The 10308-nt window shown below is 39.6% G+C and overlaps 2 protein-coding genes across 2 annotated transcripts in view; both read right to left on the minus strand.

Annotated features, from left to right (window-relative positions):
- prpf38b (pre-mRNA processing factor 38B) overlaps positions 1 to 2791 on the minus strand; it is a 5835-nt gene extending 3044 nt beyond the window's left edge. Inside the window, exons 1-4 of the mRNA XM_020111146.2 lie at positions 2342 to 2791; positions 1794 to 1862; positions 1426 to 1577; positions 695 to 755 (exon numbers count right to left, since the gene is read on the minus strand). Of these exons, the coding sequence (XP_019966705.1) occupies positions 695 to 755; positions 1426 to 1577; positions 1794 to 1862; positions 2342 to 2551 (492 nt within the window). The 5' untranslated portion in view covers positions 2552 to 2791. The remainder of the gene's footprint in view (positions 1 to 694; positions 756 to 1425; positions 1578 to 1793; positions 1863 to 2341) is intronic.
- A 358-nt stretch (positions 2792 to 3149) lies between these two features.
- Positions 3150 to 10305, minus strand: LOC109645336 (EEIG family member 2-like). The gene is made up of 11 exons (XM_020110919.2): positions 10160 to 10305; positions 8542 to 8662; positions 8321 to 8350; positions 7805 to 7921; positions 7376 to 7422; positions 6156 to 6259; positions 5858 to 5953; positions 5547 to 5754; positions 5031 to 5167; positions 4202 to 4265; positions 3150 to 3936 (listed from the first exon to the last, which is right to left on the minus strand). The coding sequence occupies exons 1-11, from the start codon at positions 10303 to 10305 to the stop codon at positions 3894 to 3896; spliced, it is 1113 nt and encodes a 370-aa protein (XP_019966478.2). The 3' UTR covers positions 3150 to 3893.
- Between the last annotated feature and the right edge of the window lie 3 nt (positions 10306 to 10308).

Genomic DNA, 10308 nt, shown 5'->3' on the forward strand with positions numbered 1-10308 from the left:
CCACAGTGTAAACACAGACTGGCGCAGGTAGGTAAGTGCACACCAGTTGAATAGTTGTCAACTTTATATGGTAGAGAACAGCTGCTTTGCACTCACACACGCAAACCAACAGTGCTGAGATACAATATCCAATTCACCTGCCGCACAATAGGCATCTAAAGAAAAAAACAGGGGAATTAACCAGGTGGGTAAGATTCCATATGATCAATTCAATTATAATGCAACAGAACATCACAGGAGGCCTGGTTGCACAGACTGGGATCCAATTTTATCTTAATTAAATACTAATAAACCACTACAGAGTAATGCAAAGTTTGAGTTCTGTTAACAAATTTACGTGTTTGTTTATCCATAGGAATTTTTCCAATTCTCCCAAATTTGGCTGTGTGCAACAAGTCCTGATAAAATCTTATCAAAAACAGAGCATGCCTTGATATCACACTGGACTAAAAGATTGACTCAGCTTTACATACGGTACTTACCCTGGTAAAAAACAGCAGCAGAGCAGTGAGCAAGTAACCTAGCTACTCCGGTTTGGAGGACAAAGACTGAGACAATTAAGCCAAATGAAGGCAAAGGTGAAAAATCAGTTATGAGCATCACAGGGGGGGAGGGCAGGCAGATTTTATTGTGGGCTTATGACTGTGTATGCAATAGAGAAAGAAACATTAAATTATTACCCGGAGTGACATACCTCCTCATCATCCAGGAAGCCATCGTACCAGTCGACCAGATCTGCCGGGGGCTGAGTGTACCTGATGCAGAAAAAAGCAGGGCACAAATCATCACATATTCGTGTCACATAGATTTCAATTACATTTGTTCGCGGATTTTAATCGTGACGTTGTAAAGGGTAAAAAAAAGCCTGAGACCACTTTTCCATTAAAGGTACAGTGTGTAGAATTTTGTGATATCTACTTTTGATATTGCATGTTGCAGCTGAACACCCCTCACCCTCTCCATCCAAATATGAAAAAGAAACGGTGGTAGCCTTTAATTGTCATAAAAACTCAAAAGGTGTTGAGTTTTTCCAATATGGACTAATGTAAAAAAAACATGGCGGCCTCTGTAGAGAGGGTCCCCTCGATGTAATTATAAGGTATTTGAATATAAAGGGCTTTTTCTGGGGTAAAGAAAACTACAATTCATACAATTTAGATGAAATGAACTGGTGAAAACATCATGAGGATTATTCTACATTAAATTTCTGCCAATAGTTCCCTTTCATCTAAATCTTACACACTGGTCCTTTAAAGTGAATGGGAAAGAAGTCTTGGACATACAAACACCACTGTATATCAACTCACTCAATTGATAATTTTGCAATTTCATTCTTGACTTTAAACACGTTTTTTAACTTGTGCAAAGTATTTATTACTATGCAGAACAAATGCAATTCTAAATACGTTTCTCACCAATACATACCTTATGTACATGAAACCAAGTGCTCTGATGTAGGGCGAGTCTGTGTGAGTGATCAGACCCATCAGCTGTTTGCGTGTCAGCTTGAGAGTAAACAGTTTGTATAGAAGACAGAAAGCAGTAGACACGATACCACCAGTTCCAACTCCACGCACCTAGCGAGGAACACAGATTGTATCATTGTATCAAGCATCATTTGTTACAAATTTCTCACAACAACCCTAAACAATGCAAGAAACAGTGAATCAGGTGAATCTGCTTTACTAAATCACATCAAGCAGGTTCCAAAGGAACACTCTGGGGTTTCAACTGCTGAGGAGAATATCGAGGGGGTAAAGGTGGGGAATAAAAAGCACGTACTTCTCACTTACCCCTCCGCACATTCCAGTCTGGCCTGCAGTCTTTCTGCTTCCCTTTTCCCAAGGCTCTGCGTGAGTCACCTGCAGGCACAGAGACAGCCATGTTAAACTGGTGCGTGAATGAACTGTGTATGAGACCTGAGAGATCCTTCCCGATGACTAACAACACAAATCCTACGTCTTTCAGTGATTCACCATCTATAAACGTACAAACACAGCGTATCTAGTTCAACTTCTAAACTCCAAAACACACGTACACATAGACAATACCCGAGAGGGCCAGACGTCATGATAACGTAGGACTATTGTGTTTTTATGGCAGCTAACAATAGCAAGCTAGCTAGCTCACGAGTCACCTACAATAAATAAGTAATAGTCTTTTTGTTCGATTACATGAAATATCTTGAATTCTTATGAAGCTAAAAAGTTAAATTAGATGAAATGAGCGCGGACTAGTCTTTTAAATTTGACGCCTGCAGCACACTGCGGCCACTGTACCGCTTTCCCCTCTGGACACTGGTTATCTAACTAGCATGCGGGTTAGCCGACGCTAACGTTACCTTGAAATAGATTTCGTCCACAACTTCGTGATACGTCTTTAGTTCATAAAGCTGAACTTTGAAATATGGCGAGGACAGCACATTGGTGAGAATCATTGGGTTGAGGTTCATGGTCTTTTCGTTGCCCCACAGGGGCAGTACATTTCCATGTTTTCCTGGCGCAGGCTTGTTAACGGCCTGTGTTGGCGGCTGGTTTCCGATGTTAGCCATGTTAGCTGGACCCCACGCCGCTACGCTTGCTCTGCAGTTGGCGTGTTTCCGTTTAAAGAGCCATCGATGTTAGATGACGAATAGTCGATCGTTAGCGATTTCGTTCGTCCAGTTGTTGTGGATTTCAAGGTAAATTGATGAAACCAACTTCCCGCCGTCGTTGTAGCTCGAATCCCGCTCCGAGGTAGAACCGGAACTGTACCGTCGGTGCTGCAGTGTGAACGGAAGTGCCGCTGACGATGATCCGCCAATACGTTTGGTTTGGAAAATAAAAGCATTTACCCACAAGGGTGGGTGCTTTTGTATATAACATGTAATAATTGCATATTTATAAAAACATGTTTATATTACTATTTAGAAATTCAGTAAAAAATTTTAACTTATTTTTTTGTCTAAACCAGAGATAGTTTGGTCAAACTTTACGTTGGTTCCAGTGTGTCTGATTGTCTAGAATAAGAAATATAACATCAGTTTATTAACCTTATTAGATATCTTTTTCACTTCAATTAAATCATATTTTTTATGTTAAAACTGTCTTTCGGACTCTTGCAGAAGGTCTTGTGAGATGCAGGACAAAGGTGTCTGAGAGTTATCTGTATCCAGAGTGCACTTTTTTTTTAATTACAGATCTGGCTTTCAACACCCCATTAACATTTAACTCCTGAAAACAACATATAGATATCTTAACCCATCATGGGCTTTACATCATTACATGGACCATCACTTATATACTACAGATAGGACTTCTTAAGTGACAGCAAATGTACAGTTAAGTAAATTTGGCAGATTGAAAAACATTACAGTAAAAATTAGGACAACACTCAAATGTGTGACAGTATCTCTTAGACAGCATATCCAGTCTGATTTAGGAGAAACCTTTTGTCAGTTGCAATAACTCTTTTTACAAATAAAATACTAAAAATAACACAGTAAAATAGAAATAAAATTAAAATTATAACAAAATAAAAACATGACACTTTAATATATCTTTTTTAAATAACGGACAAAGAGGAGTGAACAGATGGATTACAGCACTATTAATCCTATGCCTCACATTTTCATAGCGCAGAACAGAACCATCAGAATATGTCAGTACACAGAGTCATTGCAGTCACCATAATTGTTCATAAGCTGTGCTGTTTAACTCCACTTCTTGGACACTGGAGGGCTCTCCTGGTCAACAGAAGATGTAGGTCAGAAGTGGAGGGATTGCATAAGAGAAAATTAAATCTCCTGGAGTGAGGCCTGAACAGGGTCTTATGGCATCTCCTCTCCTCAGGCTTGTGTCCTCCGCATCGGTGTAATACGGCACCCTTTCTGAGAGGCACATGCTCCCCAACGCCTAGCGCTTGAACACCACCTGCTCAAAGGCTCCAGTGGCAACCCTGAAAGGGTCACAATGTGTTACAAGACAGGAAATGGTGGCAGTTATCCTATCTCTTAGAGACGTATTTTTATGTGCAAAACTAAGTAGAAACTGAAAACATGACATTTTACATGTTAGAGAGAAACAACATGATGACCAGGTGTGTGTTTATGGCAAGAACTCTTTGTTAGAAGCCAAATTTAGCATGTGTGTAATTAATCTGTATTGGTAGCAAATGCCTGCTGCATGTCGTCAACATTTCACAGTTATGTAATCACACCCACCTTGTGTGCTGGCTTCCCAAGGCTGTACTCCCACCAGGGCCAACAAACAAGCTGAGCCCCTCTTCTGCAGTAATAAAAACACACAAAAAACACATGAGAAATAAAGAAACTGCCAACTCATTTACATTGTCAGGTCTGGAAATGCCTGGCTCACACTTGATTTGTAGTATTTCTAAAAATAAATGATAATTGCTTAGGTTACGCTGGTGCCCAGTTGACAACAAACCACACTGAAACAGAGTAAATGTAAACATGTAAAAATGTGTGCAACATTAGTCTGCAAGACGAGGGAGAGAGTTCCTGTTGCTTCACAAAAATGGAATTTGTAAAATGGCGGTGTGTGCTGAGCTAATCATTAAACTGCCCCTGTGTTATTCATAACTGATAAACAGCATAAACCCTGTAGTCTTACATTGAAATGCACTACATTTAGTGCAGAAGTATGCACCAAATAGATGTCTAATTTTTCATTTCCCATCTATAACATTTAATCATCACTTTTCATGTCAAGAAAGAGCTTAAGGTTATTTGCATTACTCCGGTAACTATGGGGAAACGCCCCTTGCTTGCCCTCAACAGCAGATTTTTGTTACATTATGCCAGCCGATTGGTTGATCTTGATGTCGCGGATTCTGATCAAAAACCTTTTCTCGCTTCGCAGAAGCCAATACCCACATCGGAACAGCTGCTCCAGAGCCAAATGTTAAGAAAGAGAAACATTGTATTGTTGTCGGACCAAGAGAACTTTGATCCCATCAGCAGGATGGTGGGAAACTTTCCAGGCCAGTGTCAGTAAGCCCACTAAGTTACAGATTAAGTGTGTACACACCCTCTGCACTGGAGTCCAAGAAGCTCTGGCTGAAATCCTGGCTCTGCAGGATTTTCTCTATTATGTCATCAGCGTCCACCCTGGTGGCATCAACTCTTTTCAACTGATTCTCCATCGAGTTCTGCTTTACAGGGTGTCTAATGGAGAAACAGAGGGTGGCATATGACCACCAGAGGAAAAGACATAAGACAATATGTCGTATCTGGCCATCATTAAGACCTGCAGTGTAAAGCCAGTCAACAAACAAAGGATAACAAATAAAGGTTATATTTATTTAGTATTTCATACATCCCATAATACTAGCACTTTAAATGATCTCCTGTAGCATGCCATGTTAAAGTATGCAGTGACACCAACAGTTTGTCCATGACAAATAACTCACATGTGAATTTTGAACTGTGTTGATTTATAACTTTTTCACTCAGACTGGATTTTTTAAATGAAAACTTTTAGTCAGAAAAGAGAGAGAGGGACTCACAGTTGTTACTCTTATTTGAATTTGAATGAGTATGTTACCTTAGCACCCTGGCAGGGGTGGAGGGGTTTTCAGGTGCAGTGTGAGAGGTTGTAGAGACTGGTGGAGTGGACCTGTTCTCCCTCTCTACTCTCTCTACCTGCTGGTCACTGGGTTCCAGGATGCTGCCAATGCCTGTGGAGGCAGAACCTCCTGATGCGCTCCTCCGATGGCTCAGATCTGTTAAACTGGAGTGATTTGAGCTATAACCTACAGGTACAAAAGAATATGTTTATGATGTGTGTAATTGAAATTAGAATTAAAATAAATTAGCCTTTTTTGAGAGGAATAAACATGTGTGTCTGTTTAGTACCTGAGATTTTGGAGTGTTGACTTGCATAGCTGGATGTTCTAGAGTGACCATACACTGCCAGCTCCTCTGGGACTGACACTGATTTCTTAGGAATCGCTATAAAACAAAAGGTATAAGTGGATCAGTGATGAAATCTGCACTTACTTTTGATACCAAAGCTTTTTATTGAGATGATTTTCAACGTGTCCCTTTTTTGAGGCATAGTTCTTTGTAGACTATTTTTAAAACTGTCAACTACAAAATCTGAACTGAGAAATTACAATTTATTTATTGTAAAACAGAACAAAGTCATGCATACCAGTGAGTGAGAGGGCTATGTGCACATCGCCTCCCTTTCTGTCCTCAAGAAGACACTCTGCTTCTGCTTGTGGGATTCCCAGAGTCATGGCTGTAGAGGGAGGACTGTGGGCAACACAGGAAGTTGGAAACTTAGAAACAAAGTGGCACCTTAGAGCTTTTAAATGTTGTTGGAAAGGATCTGATATCATTTACTGAAAGATAACGTGTAGGATTAACAACTTCAGAGTGGTGGGCCAGAAACACATGGTAGCAGACAGCAACTGACCCTGCTACTCTGGGATTGTCAATTATTATGTAAAAAAACCCCACAGATGATCTAAATAAGTTTATAGAAGCTTAGATCTGCACATAGAGACTTTTAGAAATGTCCTGCATACTAGACAATTAACAACATTTGGAAATGAAATAATGTTTATACTGATTAAATCATCAAACGTACTTTTACATGTTAAAGTACTGCAATGTGTAATAAATAAACTGCTGACAGAGCCATCAGTTCTGGTTTCTACATTAAACACTGTGAGGGTGTGAAAAAAATCTGAACGTCATCTTTCCTCTGTGTGCAATGTTGTAAATCCTCCACACACAATGAGTAACGCTGCGTGGGCTGAATGACTGTACAATCTTATACTTCAGACGTCTCCCGGGCAGCAATGTGTGTATAATTACATCAGGAAGTGACTGGAACAAGAGAAGACCTGTGTTGGTAGGGTTGAAGAAAGCCAACTGTTTGCATGTTCTGGTGGATTTGCCAAGAGTCTGTTTATACATCATGTCCTTGGTGAAAAACTGCTGGACACAGCTCTACACTTTGATGAAAATCTAACCTCTGGGCCGAGCTGATCACATATCAGCTGCTGTTCACTGCTGAGGTTGGGCAGATTAATGTGTGTGCAAGGTGTTATTAGCTCCTAGATAAGACTGATAAGACCTCAGCTACAAAACAATCCTTCATAACTTTCTACTTATCTACAAACTCTCTGGGTATCAGACACAAGGCTGTGGTTTTGGTTACAGACAGGATGTGATGAAAATATTTCCTCTGAGGTGAGGTGCAGACTTTTGTAAATGCAGAGTATGCCTTTAATACCATTTTATATTTGGTCTCTATATTTATTTGATTAAGCCATGACTTCCTTAAAATTTTCCGATTGAATAAATTAAATGGATGATAAATGGATAAATTAATGGATGAGTGTGGTCACGAAGAGCTCTTACGTTTTAAAACAGGGGTCTCCAGACATAAGTTGTGTGGTAATGATGACCTGTAACAGAAAGAGAAGAGTAATGCCAGCTTTAGTCTAACAGCAACTGCACCAATGCGATATAAAGGGACACAATGTCTGTAGTGTGGTGTCACAGGGTTGTTGTTATTCAGGATTTAGAAAAGTGTACTATTAGTGCCCCAGGAAGAAGCTGTATATTAATCGTGTGTTCCCACGGCCCAGGCACGTAACATGTCACAGGCTCAGGCATGTCTAGCATGAACTGGATATTCAGCTTTTCCATCGAGGTGACTTTGCTTTACTGAGACATGGTTTTACAAGCATAGAGTGGCATGTTTATCATGTAAGAATGGTAGAAACACCTAAGGGCATTTCCCACATAATTTAAAAGAGTTGTGTGTTTGTGGAGTTGTGCACATACCTTGAGAATTGAGTTGTCCTGTCTGGTGTTCTTTGTGTCATATCCCTCAAGGAGACACCGTCGCGTCGTGCTGCCAGACCCAGCAAACTCTGACAGGTTCAAGTCTGCAAAGCCCAGCTGCACACAAGATCAACAAGAGTGAACTGTTTAGAAGTCAGCTTAAATTGTTATATACCTTTACTCTATTTAAACTATATTAAATGGTACTAGGGCAGTTTTTAGGTGCTTATGAAACACCCTGCAGGTGTCTGAGACGAGACTTTCAATATTTAAGAAATCAAATATAATTTAAGTTATAGGTTAACATGGCAGAGTTTTGTTTTACTTATTAAGCAATCAGTAACCAAAGCCGGAAACTAGAACACTCACTCAATACAGACTCACAGAAAAGTCCTCTGAGGGCACTGTAAGGCTGACTACACATACAGTATATTCTATGATAAGATTGTTCTAATGGCCCTAATGTTTAATCTGCTGTGTGTACAACAAATGAACACTTTAGAGGAGAAGTGTTACCTTTGCAAATGTTTTTCCACCTTTTAACTCCTAAAATGACAAAAAGAAGGGAGGTTGTATTTTCATTAAAACACTTTTTGCAGTACAATTTTTAAAAGCAGTGGCTTCAGTGATACAGTCATCTTATGTACAATATTGTGTTGGTACATACTGGACTCAGCTCTGCCAAGGAAGAAAAGGTACATTGCATTTTTTAAGTGTTAATAAAAAAGTTCCTATACCTTGCGCACAGATACCCGGCACAGACAGGGGTCCAGTACACCTGTCCCAGCACTGGCACTCATCTTACACATGAAAGAGAATTTCTTCCTCCAGTGCACACAGTTGGCTTGGACTGGCTCCCTGTGAGAGAAACACACAGAGAAACACGAGTTCATACACAAACCAAAAACACACGGGCATATTGGAAAGTGAAAGCGTGGACAAGAACAAATCTGCCAGATTCCTGCATGGTTACCCATCACACATAGAGAGGAGGTGTCCCAGAACATCAAGAAGAGTGAAGGCTGTTTTGCATGCTAGTGATTTTTTTTTTTTTTTTTGGAACTTAGTTTTTATTTCAGTTTCAGCAACTCATACAAGCATGTTCACAGTTTTTCCAGCTGATTTTCTATTGTCTTATTTTTCCAGCTGTATCCATATGATTTACAGTTCCCTAAAGACTTACACCTATCAATTTTTGGTTCTATCTCTGACATTAGGAGAAGTGAATAGTGTTATTGATACGTGTGTGAAGTTTGGACCCACTTCTATGATGGCATTCGTCACAGTATTTGACATATTAAGCTTCTGATCTAAGACATTGTACATCCAGGATGCACAATAGACAAAGCTGATCATTGGTAGCAGCAGTAAGGGGCCTTTAAAGAAAGTTGTTGCCACCAGCATGAAGAAAATATACTACAAAGACTTTAGAATAACATTTTAGGGGATATTTCAGGAGCATAAACAAGAATGTTATGTTTGAATTCAACAAAAAGAAAGCATCTGTGGTTGGGCCATTGTAAACTAAGAATACAGTGTTTATACTACAGTTTTTAGGAAAAGACGGTTGCCATAGTGAAGTAATGAGGACTGGCGGTTGACATGAGCGGTGCCTGTTTTCCACAGTGACTCATTAAAGTACCATGAGCCGTTTTAATCATAGAGAAACCTGGAGATTAAACTTGTACGGTCTATTGCTATGGAAGGAAACTGTGTGTTTAAACAAAACATTTAGGAGCAAGAAATACATACAAAACATACAAAACCCTGTTCTATTTAACAACCTCAAATTATGATTATTATTATTGTTGATATTATTATTGTTAATATTCATATTATTATCATCATCATTCATGGTATGAATAACACTATAATAAAATTATATTAATTATTACATGTGTTTTATTTGTCCCTTTGTTGCTAGGCAACAGCTTGACCAACTGCCCAAAGTTTACCAGGCGTTAAAGGACAACTTGATCTGAAAAGTATAAACCACTATTTCATTGAACTTATCAGCGTTACTATCTCGTTTAACATCGCTTTAAATCCCCGTTTCCTGTTTGTATCTTACACACTGACGCAGGTTAGTTAATCTCAAAAAGTTAGCTGTAGCTCGTGTTGGTTTAACGTTAGTCAGGTTAGCTTGTAGCTAGCTTCTGTTGTGTAGCTGGACATTAGAGTTAAACATTAGTCGAGAGGTTGTAGAAGAGCTCGTGGTCGGAATTGAAGAAAAGTAGAGACAGGAAATGTTAAACACACGTGTCCTAAATAAGGTGAAGACGAACTCAAAACAAGTTTCACTTAACTTAAGCAACAACCAGTGAACTCCTGCTATAAATAGCGAAACATTCTTACCGAGTCGACTGCTCGGCGAAGCCTCCATCCAAGAGCCGGACTTTACAGAATAAAACTCCATTCACGAAGGGGACGGAGGACAACTCCTCCAAGTCGAAGTCCACTTTGAATTTAAACCTCTTCTTCTTGGTGAGGATGAAGGACATGGT

Source organism: Paralichthys olivaceus, chromosome 16 (assembly GCF_024713975.1).
Source record: "Paralichthys olivaceus isolate ysfri-2021 chromosome 16, ASM2471397v2, whole genome shotgun sequence".
In the NCBI taxonomy this organism is placed as follows: domain Eukaryota; kingdom Metazoa; phylum Chordata; class Actinopteri; order Pleuronectiformes; family Paralichthyidae; genus Paralichthys; species Paralichthys olivaceus.

Coding starts and splice junctions, on each gene's coding strand:
- LOC109645336 (XM_020110919.2), bottom strand. CDS start 10,305: ATGTCCTTCATCCTCACCAAGAAGAAGAGGTTTAAATTCAAAGTGGAC. Junction 8,663..10,159: donor TTCGCCGAGCAGTCGACTCG/GTAAGAATGTTT, acceptor TTTCTCTCACAG/GGAGCCAGTCCAAGCCAACT. Junction 6,260..7,375: donor GGAGACCCCTGTTTTAAAAC/GTAAGAGCTCTT, acceptor TGTTGCCCACAG/TCCTCCCTCTACAGCCATGA.